Source organism: Charadrius vociferus, unplaced genomic scaffold (genome assembly GCF_000708025.1).
Source record: "Charadrius vociferus isolate BGI_N301 unplaced genomic scaffold, ASM70802v2 scaffold187, whole genome shotgun sequence".
In the NCBI taxonomy this organism is placed as follows: domain Eukaryota; kingdom Metazoa; phylum Chordata; class Aves; order Charadriiformes; family Charadriidae; genus Charadrius; species Charadrius vociferus.
In genome coordinates, this window is record NW_009649180.1 from 523,084 (window position 1) to 545,185 (window position 22,102).

At 34.4% G+C, this 22,102-nt stretch overlaps 1 protein-coding gene across 18 annotated transcripts in view; it reads left to right on the forward strand.

The window, feature by feature from the left end:
- Positions 1-22,102, forward strand: part of KCNMA1 (potassium large conductance calcium-activated channel, subfamily M, alpha member 1) — a 502,219-nt gene that overhangs the window by 362,491 nt on the left and 117,626 nt on the right. For all 18 annotated transcript variants that reach the window (XM_009888636.1, XM_009888640.1, XM_009888635.1 and 15 more), the window contains exons 15-16: positions 10,679-10,788; positions 18,321-18,389. In XM_009888636.1, coding sequence (XP_009886938.1) covers positions 10,679-10,788; positions 18,321-18,389 — 179 coding nt within the window. The remainder of the gene's footprint in view (positions 1-10,678; positions 10,789-18,320; positions 18,390-22,102) is intronic.

Sequence of the window (22,102 nt, forward strand, 5' to 3'; positions counted from 1 at the left end):
TGCTCACACCCACGCATATGCAACGCTCACTTCTCCCATTGCATTCCTTTCTAGTCCAGGCTGAGAGAGAGACATAACAAAACCATACAGATTTACGTCAGTCAGGTGCTTACCTACATTGATGGAACACATCAACTGGTTTGCTATTTATTTTTGGCCACCTTGGCAACCTTGGACTGTTTTCAAGTGTGAGACTAGGGTATGCACAGTGAATTTCTTCAAATGAAGAAGCACTTTAGGAGATGGGGAGGGAATACAACTTCTCAACTTACTGTTAAGTTCCTCAGGAGGCTGCATAATAACCTGATTACCTGATCCTCCTTCATAGGATTTTGAACAAATATTAATGTAGCCTGTTCCCAAAGACATTTATTCTCTAAAAGGTTTGCCTGAGTAAAATATTTTAATCATTGAGTCTAGGAATTAAAAACTGTTGTGGTTGAAAACCATTTGCTATTTACAAATACTATCAGTCCTTGTGATAAAAGTGATGTATTTGTCTTAGACTGGTCTACCCAGGAGTGCATTTTTCAGTCAATCATTTGAATAGATCAATACCAATCTATCTTTGCATTATGACTGGATAGAAATACTGCCATGTTTTGTAAAGCATTAAAAGTAGAGCATGTATGCCTTTAAGTTCAAACCCATCAAGGTTTGAAGACTTTGAATTCTAAAGAAGAATTAGGTATCATAATATTTCAAGAATATTCCCTCTACTACAAGACTCTACGTTAGTACGAACGATGAAAAAGTGCATATATTTCTCATTTGGAATTAGAGCTAATCTTAATTAGCATATTTGAAGTTTTATAACACATACTCTCTTCATGCCAATTTTAAAAAACATTCTTGTATACAGAAAGAACTGTGGAAATAGTTGGCTGAGGTTGTACAATTTTTATACCACTAAGGATACTTGTTAGCTTTGGTTTAAGCAGACAATAGAATCAAGTAAAGAGGTGGTTGATAATTTAAAATAGTTAAGGAAATTCAATTATAAGACTGTAAATATAAGAAGCTTCTGTCTTTGCTAGGAATGTGTGAACTGCTTTCAGCCAACTACTTATCTGTCAGATTTTGATATCCATATCTAAAGACGTTCACATAAGCAGTTTGGGTGGAATGAAAGGATGTTATAGTAAATGTGAGGAAATGTTTAAAATACACCGCATTCAATATACAGCTTCTTTTCAACTACGAATCAAGAATATTTGGTGTGTGGTTTTTTTTTTTTAATTCTCATCTATGTTACAAAACCCCACAATGCTGTGGAGAAGAGAATTGTAAAATTAAACTCAGGAAGCTGTGGAAGTGTTCTGAGCCTAGGGGGAGGCAGGAGTCCCTGTGTTAGATGGATGTACATGAAAACAGCTTGGCAAGAGCTCAAGAAAATTGCCCTAGTGAAGATGTTATTTTCTAGGCATTTTTTGTAAAACATTTCTCTACGTGGCCTTCTGGGCATCTTTGAAGAGAAAATTTTATATGTATTTTGGAAAGGAAATAGGTAACAACTTTCATGTTGTTTACACAACACTTTATTTTTTTTATATAAACCTTATAATTTTAGGAAGACCATTCAGAATTTCTGAATTGCATACACTTAGACAAAGTACTGCATATTGAGACATGTATGAAAAACAAAAAGAGTTAGGCCATTAGTATAAAGTAAGATCGCTTTGTAACGTAACTAAAATATTTAAGTGCTATTCTAGAGAGATAATAAACAGAATTAACTCATTGATTTGCTGTACTTTTTGTGGGTTTTTTTTATTATTCAGTTAGATAGGGTTATTTATAAAAGTAAATATATGTCTAAAATATCACATGGATGATCTTCTAAACATCTGAAATTATTCTCAGAGGCTTTGTTCTGTTTTGTGCTCTTTCCTTGGCGGTGGTGAGCTGAGCCTGTTCAATGCTAGGGAGCAGACTTTGCAGCTGCTTTCATTGTGCTATAAAGGAATTTTTATGTTGTCACTTCCTTAATATTTATTGAGACACCCCACCATCCTCTCCCTGTTTTTTCTTGCAAAATGCAATAAAATATCCTAGGTCACACTACAATTCTAGCATTAGTTCTCTGTCTTGATAGTGAGACTTAGATCTTGACTGAAGAGATTAGATAGCATTATCAGGTTCAGAGATACTCAATCTCTTTCATGTAACTATTTACGTCATTACACTGAGAAGCAAATGCTATGAACAAGATAGATCAGTTGGGGCTACAGAGCTCCTGATAATTACACTGCCAGGGGGTAGGACTGGGTATATTAAGGGTTTAGGTTTTTTCCTGACAATACTAATGGTTGTGCTTGTAAGATGTACATCATTTCTTCATCTTTCTGTCACCATATCTCAATAGGAAATGATTGTATTATGTAAATACATTTGCTGATAACAACATTGTATCTATATACAGATAGAGGAGAGCAGAGGAGCATTGCGACTTAAAAAAAGGATACAGATGAAAATTAGATTTCTTCTCTTGGGATACGCTATGTCGTTTTCCAGCTATTCTTCATATAGGCTATTGAATCAGTGGGTAATTTGTTTTATGACTATCCAGGAGACAGAATTGCAGTGTAACATAATCAGGGGAAGATAATCACGTGCTTTCAGTACTAGAGAGGAACTTAGAAGATAGATTCAAGTCACTGTGGTGATATGGCACATTCTGTGTAAGGTCCAACAGTTACTTAAATTCTCTTTACCTTTCTTCCTAACTGTGATTGGAATAACTTTTTTTTTTTTTGCTATTTGTTAATATTTCCTCTTGAGTTTGTAATGTCTCTGAAGAAAAAAATTACTTCTTACTGTTTATAACAACATAGCATCCTGTGATAACATTTTGCTATGATTTAACACCAAAGTCAAAAGAAGATGCTGTATGTACTTATTCTTAATAATTTATAGTGTGGTCACCAGTAGAAGATTCCTCCTTCTGATGATTCCCTGTTGTTTCATCAACCGCTAATTGTACTGTCTTGTTATCTTTCTGGAATGTTACGTTTACTCATGTTGCTGCATTATCAGCTTGAAGTATGTTAGCTATTTAGCTTCGGGGATAGGAATAACAGAATTACCTGCAAAGCCTTCTCCAAAGGATCATGCATGGGAAGCAAAAAGACAGGTGCTCATTTTCTGTAAAGGCAGGCATTTAGAAGTGCCTTGTGTCATTGTTTGGTGATATGCTTGAGGTATACGATATTTGATGAGTAAAGAAGGAGGTCCAAATTAAAAAAAAACCAAAGGAATAGAATTGTCCTTGATCAATTTTTGCTTCTTCATTCAACAGTTATATAAGATCTGTAAAAGCCTAGGTATGAGGCTAAATGAAAACAGAAATAACATGCAAGAAATGGGAAGAGGTAACAGGAAAATGAATAAATGATAGCAGGATCCAATAATACCAAGTTTTTTGTTGGTTATTTTTCCTGCACTGAAACAGTTCACTGCTTTTGTGTTTGTGTACTTCATGCCTTTTGGTGTTCTCCTGTTGTTCCTCTTTGCAGCTTTTCTGCAACATTTTATTCTATTCTAAAGATTGTGTGGCATTAAATTCTGTTTTAATTACTCTGCCAGCAAAGGCACATCCGCTCATTCCAAAGCAGTATTTGACTGCTTAATTATTCACAATTTTTGTTACCAAGACAGTATTTTCCAATAAACAATAAAGGTTTTGTCTGGGGAAGGCTTGCCCCATCCCTGGAAGCGTTCAAGGTCAGGTTGCATGGAGCTTTGAGCAACCTAATCTAGTGAAAGCTGTCCTTGCCTGTTGCAGGGGGGTTGGACTGTAGATGATCTTTAATGGTCCCTTCCAAACCAAGCCATTCTGTGATCTAAATTCCTAACTTCTCAAACTGGCAGTTATCCACAGAGGTAACAATGAAGGGGAGATAAAGCCTGGTATCGCTCTGTGATATCAGAACTAAACTAGTACATTTGGCTTTCTGGAACCCACAGTACTTAAATAAAGATAGATTTATGCTTTCTGCTGGAACGTGTTTGTTCGGCCAACAAGCAAAGCTTTACCACAGAAAACTTTTCACCAAAATGAAAACTATTCTCTGTTTCTCAACTGTTATTAGCCCATACTGTACAAAGGTAGAAAATACGATTATCCAGGTTCTGCTGTCAGGAGCTGAATTAGGATAGACCAGTAATTATTGCAGTAACAAAATTATCTTCATAACTGTAAAATGTAAACTACTGTAGGTTTTTCTTTGTTTTTCAAGATAAATCGTGATTAGTTTTGTCTTTGTAAGCACAGCAGTATTTTCAGGTAGGCTAAAATCGAGGTATACATTTCACTAACCAGATAAATAACTTTCATTGTTTTACTGAATGACATTTGTGGTAACCTTGATTAGTAGCATTTTGAACCACACTCACCCCAAATTCAGCTCTTCTTGCTTCTATAAAGTTTAGATAACACTTAACTATTCCCCATTATTTTCTTGTAACTAACATGTGAAACATCCATTTCTTAAGTGCATATGGACAGATTTTTTTCATCTCTACATTAACAGTTAATTTTTGGCAACTTACTGTATATATAAGCGTGGGTTAAATAGTAGCTAAGTATCAGTAAGGCCAGAGATGGACTGGATGGCAATCACTTGAGTTTTGGTTAAGTATTTTAAAGGAAAATAAATGCACATTATGAAGAATCAGATTTGTTTAGGGATTTAGTTTTTGAGGTTAACTGCAACAGCAGACTTTAAAATATCATCACAAAGGCTTAAATTAGTCAAGAATACAATGAGTCTTAAAGTACTTTTTCTCAATTTAAGGATTTTGAAATTAGTACCTTAATGAGATGGATTATGGGAGATACTATGTTTATCTATGAAACCTTACTCTATTAAAATTCAGGGTAACTGCAAGACTCAAGGAATTAGGAAAGAAATATTGGAACACTGGAGGTTCTTAATAATAGTTTCATTTCTAGCAGAGCAGCACATACGGCCTTTCAAAAAATACCAGGCAGGTTACAATCTCTCTCTTTGAAATCACAGGGAAAATATTATGGTTTGGGTGGAAATAAAATGCCATGATCATCTTTATTCCATTATTATCATTATCTTATAATATTTTATGGCATCCCAAATATCAGCAATTCTTTAAATTCATTAATCAACATTTCATGGTATCCGAAGAGAATGTCTTAAAGATTCCAATCACTTTATGAAGGTTAATTTAACACTAACCAGTGTCATGAAGCTTGATCACTGCTTTGTGAATGGGTTTAGGTTTTTCCAGTCCTTTCTTGGTACTTGACTAATGGTGAGGACTTAACTATAGGTCTGATCTGCAGTTCCTTCCTCCAAATCAAAACCATCTGCCTAAAGAAGCAAAAGCAAGGGAAGAAAGTAGAAAGGAGAAACACGTAATGTATTTGTATATTTTTTTCCAACCCCAGGTGGTGTCAATCTAAGAAAAAGCCACAAAATAGACCATAAGTTACAAACACGTCCTTGCTAGCATTATTCTTATTTTTTACCAAGCCTGCACTTTGTTTTCTGTATATAAAGAGTTGCTGATCAGCAACATTTGCAAGCTTCACATAAATAAAAGGGTTATAAAAAATGTGATATGACTTCTCTGTGTGTGGTGGAGAATAACACAATGCAAATCCCTTTTAGCATCCCACATGGTCTCTGAATAGTGAAACAATTCCTATGGAAGAAATTTCTCTTGATTGTTTTCAGCCCACTTATCAGGGAGTGTATAATTTGGAACATCTCCATATTGCAATTCATTCTTGCAGTTGTTTACTACTTCTCCAGAACTAAAGTAACTGGTAACCTGGAAGCCTGTCAACAGGAGAAGAAAATTTAGAAGAAAGGAATTAATTGTAATTTGCATTTCATTGGTTTCTTAGAAGGTTTCCAATCCTTCTGTTTTTGAAGGAGTGGCCTTTGACTAGTTTAACGTGGGTACATAAGTACTCAGCCTGTAAGATAAAAATGCAAACTTACGTAAAATACTATACAATCCTGTCAAAATATGTGTGGGATTCCGATTCTTTTACTATCGGAAAATTGTGTCACACCAAATTCCAATCAAAGTTATATTATGATATATAATAATATAAAAATAATTTTAATATTTAATAATGTTGTATTACATACAATATTTTATGTAATAATATAATGTTATAATAATTATATAATCTGAAATTTATTTTGATGTATTTTTCCTAACTTAAATCATTATGTCAAAGCACACTTGTTTCTGCTTTGTGCTGTTCAGACAACGATCCTAAGCATGTCAGAATTGGTAGAGAAGGTTCGAGTGGTTTAAATGAGCTGTGGATCAGGCTATTACAGGGAAGAGGTGCTTTTAAGTTTTACAAGAGTTTGAAAAGCTCAGCATTGTTATTACAGCATTTCAATACAAGCCAGGTGTGGACATGGTATGAAAATGCTTCTTTAAGTTTGACAGTTAGCAGAGTTGTAGCTCTGCAACCATAAAGGCTCAACTGTAATTCCCTTTCTGAAGCCTTTTAATGTGGCTGTTGCTTTATTTCCTGGTAAAGAATAATATAATCCTGGTTTTGCTTACTGAGCTTAGTATGTATGACACAGTACTGCATCCCTCACTGTTTTGGTACTGGCTGTCCATAAAATGCTAGTTTGACATGGAATTGGTCTTGCTGTCTCTTAAAGCTTTTAAAGGTGATTTTTTTTTCTAACGTGATTTAGACATTTTTTCACCGATCATCCTGATTAGTGGGAAGACAAGAGGTCTGTATGATTTAAGTATAGAATAAGTGACTGGGTTGAAGCAGGCAAAGAAAACAGCCACATTATGAGCCTAAAAGAGGAGGTTGAAAGAGGAGGTGGAAACACCGCTGATGGGGAAGTAAGATAAAGAATTCTATTGGTGAAAGCACTGTCAGTTGGTGGCTATACATCTCTGGTACATGTCAGGTAGGCAGGCTGACATTTCCATTTGGATAAAGGAGTTAAGAGGGAAATAGAAAGCAAGATATACAGGACATTAGCCTAGAGAAAGAGTTCTGTTGGTATTGCGGGTAATATTAGGTGATGATATGGTAGAGAAGAGAAAGAAAGAGGCAGAGATTTATGGAACTGCTAACAGGGGAAGTGGGGGTGAAGACAGCTCTCCAAAAGAGAAAAACAGGGAGTAGGAAAAGGAACGTCACTGCATTCCTACAGAATTCTCATTTTATGGGGTTTTGTGAGCTTCATGATTTGGAACTGGCGTAAGAATATGGAATCCAGAACTATAACTTAAAACTTTTAGGAAATATTAAGTGTTTAATAAAAATGTATAATAAAGAGCAAGAAAAATCTGTTTTAGACTTTTGGGGAATTAATAGAACTCTGTATCCATTGTAGCTTTTGTTTTCAAAATGTAGTTTATTTTTACAGCTTTTGCTCATATAATTTTATTTCCTAAAGCAGATAAGATTTTAAAAGTACCCACAGGTTTAATTTAAAATTAAAAAATATCAATTACTTAGCTTAAAAGTTTTGTTAAACACTTAATGTTTTCATCTGATTGTACCTTGTTTAGAAGCCTAATTTAGAGTAGAACAATAAGAAGTACAACTAATGAAACAGCAATATAAACAAACCAGTTAAAGGAAAAATGGAATTAATATCCAGAAAAAAGTCTTGAATGATATCCATGTAGCCCTGAGTTCGTTTTTAAATTTAAAAGGCAGAAAGCCAGTTGCTGGATACATTATAAATGCATAGAGTATGTTTTGGGTCACAGACCTGAAATGTCTGATGATTAGAGTATGTGCTTTAATTTTTTCCATCTTAAATTTTTATCCTTTTTTGAATTTACATGGTGAGATTTTTTTTAATCCCTGTATGTTGTGCAAGAACCTCTTGCTTTAGTTTGACACAACAGACAAAGATAAATTGTTGCTAAAAGATGCTTTTCTCAATTTGATTTATTGCTGAATATCTGAAAAATTAATTTGGACACCCTTACCAAGTCACTTACATCTCATGTATTAATATCTTTTCTTGAATACTGACAGAGATGTACATTTATATTGCTGTTTGGAATATATGTTTATAACCCCACACATCTCCTAACATACCATAATGCTTTTACCATAAAGAATATACAGGCCTATGTTTTGCTGCCGTAAGGCATTTCATACCATTAAAATAATTGACTGGATATTATCCAAGGCATTTGGCGTAGTGGGCAGTAATGTAGCTGCACAAAAATTTAAAGCAGTAATAAGTTGTTTATCTTACTGGACTGAATTCTTTGATAAGAATTTCTGAAATGTTGAGAGTTCTCTATATAATGTTAAAAAAAAATATCTGGCTCATACGCAGCTGGTTGCTGTTACACTGTGTCTGGGGCAAGTAAGATCAGCAGCATGGGTTAAAGAGCTTGAGCCTTACCTCCAGTAATTTATGAGGACGGATATTCCTGAAGCATCCTTTTTGCCACTTCATTGGGCCTGGCTACAGCTCTGTTTGTTGTGAGATTAGTATTGTCATCTCTTTACACAAGGTGGACTGAGCTTCTAGAAAAGCTGGGGATATCAGACAAATTGTGAAATGTTTAAGAGATGTATAGTTATCCAAGTCCTTCTCAAATCAGTTGGTATTTGGTACTTCGACCTTTCAGGTAGCTTTTCAAATGTCTACCAATAGTTTTTTAAAAAAATATTTTCTCATTATGTCAATTTTTTGGCCTTCACATCTAAACTCAATACTGTCTCACTTTCTGCTCTGGAAGATGAAGACCATAATGGGGCTACCTCAACAGTGGAACTAAGAGTTTCTTTATTTTTTTGCAAAGAATAAAATATAGCTTAACATTAACTAAATTGCAAGATAAATATTTCCATGATCTGTAAAATCATGTGCCTTATTTAAGAAAATTAAAATCTCTGATCTCTCAATCTCTCTCTTTTTAGTTATTTCCTATTTGCTATCTACTCAGATAGACTCTGGTTAATGAAATGTAAAAAATAGAAACGTATCATATTATTTTTTGCTACTCTGATGTAATTGACATGTTTCTTGCTAATTTTATGTATACTGGATTATCATACGTACGTTTTTGTTGCTGTGTGTAATTCTTGCAAATATTAATTTATCTGTTTGCACAGTTAGGGAATAAAGCCAATGAGATTATTACATGCAGGAATGTCCCGTTGTAGCTAAAATTTTTGCTGTGTTTTAATGTGATGTAATAAATAGGGAAGCAACAGTATGATGTATTTTAGGTGTTTCAGGCTGCATGTTTGTGGGGGTTTCCCTAGGAAGGTCTCATTGGGAATGATAGTCAAATCTCAAACAAACTTTGCATGAGGGCATAAACTACATTATAGACAACTTGGGATTTCAACAGTGAACAGTTTCTGCATATGCCATATTTCCAGTCATATCAAAGCTGGCTTTGTATTTGCTCTTCTGAATTGTAGTCCTATGGATACTTAGCAGCTCAATACAGTTACCTTAATTATAGGTGTTTGTTGCTAATTGAAATACCTGATAGAGTGTCTGAGACATAAGCTTTATAGATATGACATGACATGCACAGACCCCAGGGCAGCAACTGGAAGCTAGTTGGGATTGGATGCACATCTCAAATATCACTAGAAACTTCTGTTTAGGCAAATATATTGAGCTTTTGGTGGTAGTCCTGTAGGACCTCTGACTTGTTTTCCTTCATACCTTTGACAGTAAAAAATCTCTGAATTTAGCAGTAAAGTTTTTCTCCAGTTGTTGTCCTAAAGCACTGACAACCATTGAAGAAACTGTTTCAGGGTGTTTCTCATATTTCCTTGTCAGTCATAGATGCAGAGAAGAGAAAAAAAAAAAAAAAAGTACCATGAGTTTCAAGTGCTGATCAACTTCTAGACAAGGTGAAAATAATTGAAATGTTGGAGAGACTTTAGTAACAATATAATACAAACATTTCACTTGAGAATTTTCAGAAAGAGAAATTAAGCAACCGTTTTCCTCAAGCTCTCTACAACCTTATTTCGTCTTGTGCAGAATGTGCTTGCCAAGAATTGAGAGTATTATTTTTACATAGGATACTTGATTTACTGACTATATGGACTCTTTTTTTTTTTTGGCATTCCAGGAAATCCTGTACAAATAAGCAACATTAATTGCCTTAACAGTCTACTGACTTTTTTGTTGTTGTCCTAAAGCACTGACAACCATTGAAGAAACTGTTTCAGGGTGTTTCTCATATTTCCTTGTCAGTCATGATGGCAGAGAAGAGAAAAAAAAAAAAAAAGTACCATGAGTTTCAAGTGCTGATCAACTTCTAGACAAGGTGAAAATAATTGAAATGTTGGAGAGACTTTAGTAACAATATAATACAACCATTTCACTTGAGAATTTTCAGAAAGAGAAATTAAGCAACCGTTTTCCTCAAGCTCTCTACAACCTTATTTCGTCTTGTGCAGAATGTGCTTGCCAAGAATTGAGAGTATTATTTTTACATAGGATACTTGATTTACTGACTATATGGACTCTTTTTTTTTTTTTGGCATTCCAGGAAATCCTGTACAAATAAGCAACATTAATTGCCTTAACAGTCTACTGACTTTTTTGTTAAAATCTAATTCATGTTTAAGCACTTGTTTGTAAATTTTAAAGAAAACTTTTCGTTTTACTCAGAACTCAACATCTGTGTTTCTTTGTTTTAGATTGAGGAGGATACGTGGCAGAAATACTACCTGGAAGGTGTTGCAAATGAAATGTATACAGAATATCTGTCTAGTGCCTTTGTGGGTTTGTCCTTCCCTGCAGTTTGTGAGTAAGTACAAATACATATTAATATACATAAGTATTTGCCTTCTCTCAAGTGAAATTTAGGGTTTCTGCAGGAGACCTTTTCACTTTGCTACAGTCCTAACATTGCTACATCTGATGGGATCCAATAAAACAAACATTAAAGCAATCACTGCATACAAGTATTTCAAACATTGTAATGTCTGTTTTCAGGAAAGATTTGGAATTAAGTGATTGTAAATGAAAGCATAAATGTTTTCAGCGTTGAACAAATTCATCAGCAATCTATTTAAATAGGGTTATTTACTTGTAAGTGCTGTCCTATTGTTTCTTCTAATGATTCCCATTCTTTGCATAGTGGTTGTCAGCATCACCATCTTGGCTTGTGTCCCATTCCAAGGAACCTATTCATTAATTGAAACAGATGGAGTGGAGTCATATAATCAGTGTGCCATCCAGAGCTCTGTGGAACTGGTTACAAACCACTTTTAAAAAGTGAAATATGTCAGAAAAAAATGTCGATTCTGTAATGAGAAAGGAGTATTTGAAGCATATAGTACGTAACCATAGCATAAGCCATGCTACAACTTTATTTCTGGAGACTGAAAATCCTTATATTTGTCCAAGAATGATTCTGTGGATGAGAGATTTGTATGCACAAGGTTTCTTTGATAAATTCTGTGGCCATAAACATAGTCAGGATAGTTTAGCATAGTGATATTTCCTTTTCTGTTGGCATTGTTCTTCATTACAGCTGTACCAGAAGGTCACAAAGAAGATTGTGGACAGCTTTTGGTAGGCACTGTTCATATGCTTAAAAAGAAATTGACCCTCTCTGAAGAGTTTGAAGTCTAACTAGATAGCATAGAAAAACTTCTGAAGGCTCTGTTCTTAGAGGAGGAAATATAAGAATAAGTAAGATATCATCTGTTACATAAAGAAGAATGATTTTGCTTTAGCTCCTCTCACTTCTCCCGCCTTTTCAGATTTTTATGATAGAATCATAAACAGGTTATGGCATAAGAATGAGGGAGAAACAACTGTTCTTAGACAAATGTTATCCATTTAAAAATCTGTCTTTTTCTGGGATGTAGCTATGACAGAGCCTAGTCTTCAATTTGCTAGTAAAATGAAGGGACTCACAATGAATCGCTCTACTGTGTTAACCAGACTGTAACTAGGTTATTGAGGGAAAATGTTTATTACTACAAGCACAAAACTTTGTCTGGATATATTGAAACAGCAAATCTCATAAGGTATTGTAGAAATTTGTATTATATTCAGAATGAATGGTAATTTGTGCTGTTTACACTAACTACAATCATGAAAATTAAATCTCCATGCCAAACCATTGTCAAACATAGTTGAGTTTCTATACAAGTTCTTAGAAACATGTTACTGAGACTGTATTTGACATAAAGCTGACATTTATTTAACTGTGCTGGTGGAACTGAGATAAAATAATCAATAAAGAAAGGGCATGTGTTGAAATTTAGAAACATGTCTAAACTTTGGAGCTCTCCTCAAGCATTTGATTGTCCGGAGGCTTAACTAACTGCATCTCCTAGTTTAAATTAAAGAAAAATATTTATCTCAAATTTTCCAACAGTTTAATAACTCTATTAATCTCAGGTTAATTAAAGCACATTGAAAATTAAAATGTAGTTTTTACATATTTATGAGTTTGGTGCATAGGTATTTTCATTACCCTAAGAATTGGCTATTCAATTTCCAGAAGAATGAAGGACAGCAAGAAGTCCATTGCATTGGTTTGCGAGAGGGAAATAAAATTAGTGGATGGGCTTAGCGTGATCAACATACCACAAAATATACAAACTTTGAGAATAGTATTTGTAATACAGCTTTTAAAATTCATACAGTCAATGACATTTTAAACCCCTGAAACTAAATGAGATGTGCTGCTTCATCAGGTTATTGGTCTTGATTGCTGGTCTGGGAATGTGATTCTTTGGTAAACAGGCTGCATTACAGTTTAGGTAACAAACAGAGTGCAGAAACATTTCCTCTTTCAGTGGGGATGGGATACTCAATATTGTTGAAGAATTTCAAGCATTTTACGTCAATACCAGGGTGAAGAATTAGATGGAATTAGAAGTTAATATCAGTCTGCAAGTTTTATTTATAATTCTGAGTATATGTATGTGGGCTGTGTGAACGTATTCCCACTAATATGTTTTTGATATGTGAATGTAATTCCTATTATTCCGTGCCCTTGGATATTGTTGGACCAGGTGTGGATGATGCTGATTAAAGGGTAAACTAACTAAACTGTCCCCAACTAGCTCAGAGTCTTCTAGTGGGCTTCCTAATATTCACTAATGCAAGACTAACCTTCACCCAGGTTCTAGGCCCACAATTCTCCACCCAAAAATTTTCCTAGTGAAGCTAGCATGTCTATGGATTCACTCTTGATCTGGCAGTGGAAACAGCATATGAAAGGTGTCATTTTCTTTTAATATATGTTAAATTGGGCCCATTTGATGTTGGTTCTATTTTTGAGGTCACTCATTCAATCAAATGTTATAGCCATGTTTTAGTAAAAGGCAAAATTATAGAGATGTTATTATCTCTGTATTTGTGCAGCTATTGTTACATGGTTTATAACTAGCGTATATATTCACACATTAGTCATGACATTTTTTGTATGTTTTTATAACAGACCATTTGGTGAGCTAATCATAGAAGTCTTAGAAACTTCAGTCCTGACAAAGGAGAACTAGTTAGGCAAGTAGGCAACACTCAGCAGTTGTCTGCATTCTCTCTCAGCTCCACAACAGATTATTTCTTTTCTGCATATATTCAGAGTAGTAGCTCTTCCTAGTCTGAGAGTGACTCCAAATTAAGCTGATCTTTCACAGCACAAGGACAGCATGCACTACCTGTAACTGTCAAGTTCTTGCTTCTGTCTTTGGATCATTCTCTTCAACTAGATTTCTGACTTGTCTCAGCAGGTGAGGTAAATCTTAGGCACTTTTGAACTCTTAAGTCTTAAGCCGCACATAATATGACCAGTAAGGTTTTCTGCCTCTCTGAAGCAGTGACGCTGGATCAGTCTATACCTGTTAAACTAGGAGCTTTTTCCTGAACCCAGCATTTTATTCAACATTGCAGATGTGTGTCAAATTTCAGACTCAACAAACCTAAGGTCAGCTCAGGAAGTGGCCAAGCCACAAGCCAGCCTCTGGACTGACAATGACTCTAAATGAAGCTTTCCCTCTTCTGACTGTGATTAAAATCAGTCTCCATCTGATTCTGCCAGAGACTTTTCCTATTTTTTACACTTTCCACTCAGCAACTCTCCTCTGGGTCCCCCAGCAAAAGCTAGGCCATCCGCACTGCCTCCACCGAGCCGATGCGTACCTGCTAAAGAGTCTCCTCAGGCACACCTGTGAGAGAGCAAGAGCAAACACATCAAAACAGGTGTTGTAAAATCCCACTGTGCTCCCTAATTTCATCTCAGTGGACAGCAACGTTTTCACAAGTATGAAAAGGCTGCTTCAACAGAAGAGTGTCCATAGATCAGCACAGGCCTTACAGCTTCCCACAGTTTTTTCTTCTTTAATGCCTTTAAAGTATGGAGGCCTATGTTACTGTTACCAATGCTTCCACCATGGTTTTTGGATACCCTGGATTTTACTGTGCTTGGTACGAGCAATAGTTAGGGGGTTAGAAATTACTGGACAAGTTTTCAAAACTTTGTATATGTGGCAGCCATGTTTCCTGTTCATACCTAGAAAACTAACAATACCCATTTTTATAAGCAATCTTGGCTTCTTTGTGCGTAAGGCCTTCACTAGAGCTCTTATAGGAACAATATACTTACTTAGTTTTCTTACGCCAACGTGGTCAGTTTTAACGGGATCCAGAAAGAACAGTGGAATGATGGTTTTGTTTAGCGGAATAAGAGTACATAAAAGTAACGAAAGACAAATATTTATGAAACTCTTTAGCTAAGTGTGGATTGGAGTAGGATGTTTTCCACAATACTTCACAGCGCTTCCATTGCATTTCCAATCAGGAACCAACTCATAAACCAAGATAATACTCAATGTGGGAAATACAGAGAAAAATCCATGTAGTGTTCTATATTGACATTTCTTACATTCAGTATTTTCATAACAGACTGACAGATCAGCAACCAAAAACTATTAAATATTCAGCTCACGTTATCACCACCATCCCAGTAATGGTAGTAGTATCCACTACTGTGAGAAGCAGATTTATTTGCTCTCCTGCTCTTGGTTTCGTCAGCAGCCACTGACTGTAGCTGCTACAAGTAGTTTATTTGTATGATGTGCTTCTGTGTGTATATCAAGTAATAGATGTCATTATGAGTGATGTATGTCATGTTCTCATGAGTGACGTAAGTCACTCTCTACCTACTCTATTATATTGTTTATATAACGATTCATGAACCCACCAGAAAAGAGCCTGATCCTTTATCAAGATTCACCCATATTCTTGATAATGCATTTGCATTAAAATGTATACTTGGTATTTTGTACTCCCTCTGGATGTCTACTTTTGCTGCTACCATCAATTCCTTGTTATCCTAGTAGTGTTCAAGTCTTGGAGGTCTTTTTTCACTGTGCTAGATTTAAGGAGTACTTCAACTTTTTTGATTGATTTATGGAAACCTTGGCTCTCTTCAGTGTGGTTTTTTTATTATTTTAACTTATGTTAATTGTTTACAACTCAATCTCATAAAATTTCAGAGTCATAGAATAGAGTTGGAAGGGACCTTAAAGATCATCTGGTTCCAAACCCCCTGCTGTGGGCTGGGACACCTCCCACTAGACCAGGTTGCTTAAAGCCCCATCCATTTGTGAAAGAATTCTGATACTTTACGTAATTTGCTCAGCTTAAAATGCTACATAAGATACTAATTTTTTTATCAAAATACTTTTGCTAACTGCAGCTGAAGCAAGTTATAGAAGTAGATTTTTCTCTCCTGAGGGGAGTACCTATGCGTTTGTCAAAACTAATTCAGCAAAAAATGTTATAACTGACCATGAGGAAAAAAATCTGAATTATTTATGCTGTACAAGATTTTGATCAAAAATTTATTTGAAAAGAAAAAACTTCCTTCCAGTAGATTTTCTAATTAAAATCCTTTTTTTAATGTTTGGTACAAAATTTTAAAATTAAGAACTAATCAAGGTTATGTCTTCATGTTTTGCTGCTCAGAAAGGAGAATGATAATTTATTTAAATTCTGAATATCCCAGTACTTTCACATGCAAATAATACAGCAGGTATCTATGGTTAATTTATGCCAATGATACTTTTACCAGTAAAGAAGGAAGATATAATGTCAAAAGCAATTTATTTCTCTCTGGGTAGATAGAAACAGTCAGATTCAGATTCTTAAGAGCCTTTGTTCATGACCATCTGTGTTCATTAGTAGTTAGCAGATGATGCTGACAGTTGAGAATAAAATAGAAATTAATGCCTCATGAACTGTCATTGACAATTTTTGTGGACTTCTACATAATAATTTGAGATAAAAACTGTTCTAACTTCTTATTACAAAGTTCTTTATGTATCTAGGGGGAAAAAAGCAGGTATAAGATCTTTCTCATTTTATCATATCAAACTACATTTGCACAATACAGTTAAATGGTGAGACTTATTAATCCTAATGTTTAATCGCATGGCCAAGTGCAAGTAGGCCTATTTATTTTACCACTTAAATATTTTTAATAAATCTATAGACAAGAATGAGATACCGATGCCAAATATTAGGGTAGCGTGGTGCTTATCTCTTTATGGTGGGTTGGTTTGGGTTTTTTTTCTTTTTAGCAAGATACATAAATGGATAGATTACCAAATACTAGGAAACCAAGGAAGATAAGTTAACTGTGTTTCTTAAAGGAATATAGGTGGTCAAAATATAAAAAAAATAGATTTAGAACTCTTGACATCCGTGGCTCATGAAGTTGTATTTTATTATATCATCATTTTTAGAACAGATATATAACACTCTTTGTACAACAGGTAGGGTACTCCAGCATTAATATGTTTGAAAACTGATTTTTTTAATTTTATTTTTCTTTTTTAGAAGCTGATAGGCTTCATTATTCTGTTAATATTGTGGGAGGTGATGAGCTAATCAAGAATTCAGTTACTATCAGGATTTTGTCTGCCCATTTCTGCCATTGGCTGGAGTTCTAGGAGTAGAATATGAGTTTTAATTGTTTTTGAAAAGAATCTTGCCCCTATCTGTCTTTCTGTGCCACTTCCAAATACTGAAATATCACCTGCCTCCCCAGACAAGGAGACTACAGAGATACTTTTACAATCCTTTAAAATATTTTTTTTTTAAGAAAAAATATGCTCAAGTATTGTAAAACTTAAGCAATGCAAAGTAAATTCTGTTTTATGTATTCTGCAGCACATTGCCTTAGTATTGTCAGAATCTCTACATCCATGCTAATCTGTAATTATTCTCTTATCCTGAAGAAATGGCAGAAATTAACTGTTCACAGTGATTTCAAAAACTTATTACAGAAATGTAACATTATCAGTTCAGTAGACAACTACTTGTTTTCTGCTAAGTATGTGACTGATGAAAAGTATGCAGAATATTGCTTAGATTTGCTTATAGAAATAAAGAAAAATAAGAAAATAAATATTGTCAAAATATATGCAAAAGTATAAATAACACTGAAGTAAGGAAGTTTGTGGAGAAGCACTGAGCACTGCAAAAGTTAGTGTATGATATGGAAGGTGGCATTCATCTAATTGAAAGGTGAGTGCTAGAGTAGTTAGTGACAAATTTATAGAACAGGAAGCAAGTAGCATTGAATTTGCAGACACTTCAGTGGCAGACTTGGAAATGGTTTCTAGTTATTTTTAAAAAGTGGGTGGTTTCTTGTTTCTTCTTGGAGAGCTTATTAGCTTGAAGCAAATGGTGTTGTCCTAACTCTCAGTTCTGCAAGTCTATGAATATCACCCTTGACTTGTTTTAATAAATAGCCACTTGTACAGACTTTTACAACTGGAAAAAAAAAAAAAAAGTGTAATTGCAGTATCAGAATGTACTTCCCACATACTGGTCAGAAATTGCTTCCAGTCGTGCTGTTCCTCTGTGACAGTAGTTGGCAAATATTGTCTTATTAATAGTGTACACTCATTTTAGTTCAGTACATATATATTTTCTAAGGAATGCACACTACAATCAACATACAGCTGAATTGCAGCAAAGATTTGAAAAATTTCCTCGAATTGTCAAATGCATTTTTACATTGTGTATCATGATCTTTGTTATTATCGCTTAAGTAGACTTAGTAACATAGTGTTGGTGCTTATGCTACTGTTCTCAACTTGTCAGTTTGTATTTTTAGGAAAATATGTGTTCATTATCTTCAAAATAAAGACCTTAATATCTATTCTGTGTGTACCTAACTGAAGAAATGGGAAAAGATCGCAGTGTAAAATCCTTTAGTGTAAGAAAATACATACCCTGCAGCCATCTCTACATATGTAAAGTTAGTTGTGAAAAAGGACTAACTCTTGGCCTCTTCTCTTTCTGCAGACTGGTGTTTGCGAAACTAAAGCTCTTAATGATAGCCATAGAATACAAGTCGGAAAAACGAGAAAGCAGGTATGTCCATGCCTACAAATGTTGAAGTTCTGGAATGCACTGTCAAGAATTCTGCCTGCTTTTTTTTCCAGAATTAACATAGCTGCTATTATATTTTTTGAAACATTTCAGAGTATAATTAGCATGCCATCACATTACACCATTTCACATAGCGCTGGAAGGCTTTTATTTCTGCCCTATTCTTCTCTAAAGCTACTTTGAGTCAGAATTTATTTGGGGGAGGCGGGGGGCAGTGATACACGTGTCCCATCTCTAGAAGTGCAATTCATTTTTACTTAAACAAAAACTTACAAGGTTCATAGTCTATCAGTTTTAATTATGTTACTGAAAATGGAAAAGTGGAAAAGAGAAGTGATATCAAAACTCATTATAGCTATGTGTATTCTCAAAATAATAATTTCATTTGAATGAGTTTGGAAGAACCAATTTAGATAGGATACAGAATAAATAGAAATATAGGATAAATGTAGTATTTATATAGTATCTGCTCTGACAAAACTTGCCTATATGAATAACATCATGAAACTGGAAAAGATTAATTTAGCCTTGAAATTACCAACTGGCTGACTCCTGTCCTTAACCAAAGAGAAGAAAAATCATTAGTACTAGTACAGATTCACGGACAGAAAAAGAAGTGTTTCTTGTGTGTTTTTTGTACAAAAATTCCTAAAAATCCAAGTGAACCTTGGAGTGAATCTTCTATCAACTTGTCCATCAGTGCTATATGACAATACTGACTCTAAGCTGAATTTTATTTTCCTCTGTCAAAATTTATATTCTGGAAAAAGTTTTGTCATTTGAGCTCATGCCACGATTTCTGAGGTCTTAAAAGTTTATTTCAATGTTTATTATTGTATGTTGTCATTTTTCTTTATTTCCATGCCCTATAGTTGATTTTGCTTGATTCTTTCCTATGTTATAAAGTGATATGTGAAGTGGTGTATGTGCTATTTGATATTAGTTTTGTCCACACTATGCTGATTAAGAAATATTTTTTCTTTTGAAATATCAGATTTTTTTTAATGTTTCCAGCCCCAATGAGCTCTTAAAATACTTTTCCATTGAATGATCTCGTTCCACATGAGCTAATGTAAAGCAAATGATTTATTATTCTGTTGTCTCTGAACAGTTTAATCTCTTCCAAAAAAAAAAGAAAAATATGATAGTAACAGCAGTGGAACTATTCACCAGATTTTGTATTTCCAATATTAGAAAACATTTGTTTTCTGTTGGTTCTCCTAAGAATTATTGCCCAACTTTAGGTTGTCATTACGTTAGTTGTCATTTACTTACATCAGTGCTAATATTACAGTCTTTTTCAGTAATAACAGATAATTCATGGCTTCCATATCATTCTTTGCACTAACTTCAGTGGGAGTTGGATTGAGTTCTTAATCACAAGGTGATGCAGAGGATCCCACAAAAAATAACACAATGTGATACAATCATATATTCCTTCTTACTTAAAGCCACACAGGTAACAGTTCACAATTAATTAATTTGGTAAAAAAGAGGCTGAAAATTGCAGGAAACAATACCAAAAAAGGGATGTTAACAACTGAATTTTTTCAACATATATGTAACAAGAGGAGAGCATGTAAGCTAGGTATTCACATTTTCTTATAATCCTGATCCACAGTAATATCTGCTGACTTTATTAACCAATGATAATTTTATTGTCACTGTTTGGTGAATCACAGAGCTACTTGTAGCATATCTTTACTGTTCTACTTGTTCCTGTGCTCTTCAACTCAAATATTTTAAGAACATAGTTGTGATTTTCTGAGCTGGAGCCTTTTAGTCTAACATAAAAGGTAATGAAACAAAACTTCAGTTCCTCACTTCTTAGATATACTTGCATTTCCTTGCATCTTATTAAACGAAAAGGTGGGGAATTAAGATAAAAATTCGAATAACGTGGTTTACAAGTGCAAGCTGTCTTTGAACAAGATAAATTTGTCTTTTGCCAATTATGTTTGTGATGTTGACTTTGGAAATATTTTATTCTACTTCATATCTTAAGTTCTTCATTGGTAATTCTTCATAAAGGTGAAGGGGGAACTGATTATGGTACCCTTTTAGCTTTCACTCTTTATGAGAGTGACTAAGAGTAGATATGTGCTGGTTTATTTTATGATTATAGTTTAGATTCATACTTTGTAAAATTCTTGAGAGGTTTTACGTAGTTTACAATTTAGAGCAAGAATGAGAAATATAAATAAAATTTAGCATATTATCTAGGTGGCACCCTTTTATTAAGAGCTAGTATTTCCAGCTATAGCTGGGACAGGTCTAGGACCAGTATTTTCAGCAGCAGAGGAAATTTTCAAAGCACTCTTTCTGCCTAAGGGATGAGAAGAACTTACTCCCACGAGTTCAATTTTTGTTACCAGTCATAATAGAATATCTATATAAGTAAATTATATAATTGATTTCTTTCTTAGACAGTGAGTTTGCTGTTAAGATTGGTTTTGTCTGCCTTCATTAGGTTGCTCTCAGAGCTAAAGCAACGCAATGTCATTTCAGAAATGCGTGCAGCTCTCAAAAGTGGTAATGTGGAGCATTCTAGATTTCCTAATTCCCTCTCTAAATTTTCACCTCAGTGTTAAGGATAAATCCTAGTACCATTTTAAGTCAGTGGCAGAATTTTCATTGACTTTAATGTCTTCATTACATGTAGAATATCATAAATACTCATTTACCTATGCACCATTTTTTCCCCCCAGGCAGTCTCCTATATGTCATTTTTCGAAAGCTTTCTGATAGTCTTAACTTTACCATAGGGAATTTGAGATGAATAGTAATTATAAATCATCAGAACTCTATCCAAGCTAATATTAACGTACATGTTAGCAGTAGCTGAGCTTCCTGCTTGCAGTTGGGTTTTTTCTCCTTTCTGCCTGACTCCTAATAAAGCTACACAAAACAGTAAGCACACCTTAATAACAAGTTTTGACAGTATTAGATTGTTAATTTATGATTTTACAAGATTGCTTAAAAGCAGAATTTAATAGTTTTCAAGCCTAAATATAGGTAATATAGTTATATGTACAATAAATACAAACTTATTTTCAAATAATGGGTTAAGTAGCTATAGAATGTTTATCTTTTTATGCAGCTGTTTCTCACCAGGGTTTCTTAAAGATTAATTAAAATAGTCATGATTAAATCTTTTTTTTACCTTTACATGTATTTATTTAATAATGTTTAAATTACTGCTCAGTTATCAAACAAACCTCTGAGTTTACAAAATGTGACTGAATTTAGTGGGTTTCTGGCTGTCTCCTAAGGTCTGCACTTCAGTAGTTCCAGGTCACAATATGAGTCAGCCATTCCTTCATCTTTAATTAGTATCGGGTAGTATTATAATCAGTTATTAAGAGCAGGAAGTAGTTCTTAAATAAGTTTTTGTGTCCTTGATGCAAGTCCAATATTTTAGCTTAAAAAATGGTCTTCCTTAGTGCATTTGTAGAGAGGTTTTTTTTCTTCTGTAGAAAAAATGCTAAAGGAACATGGAGAACATCAACCTGAAAATGTCCCAGCAGAGCTTGCTGAATAGATAGCAAAAAGTATCAGTTCAAAATGCAGACATTCAAACTCCTCATCTGAAATCCCTTTTTAGAGATACTTTTGCCTTCCTTTTTCCCCTTATGTTTTTTCTTTTTTCCACGTGAGTAAGCAAGAAGGAAAGCCGAACCAGGATTCTTCCCTCC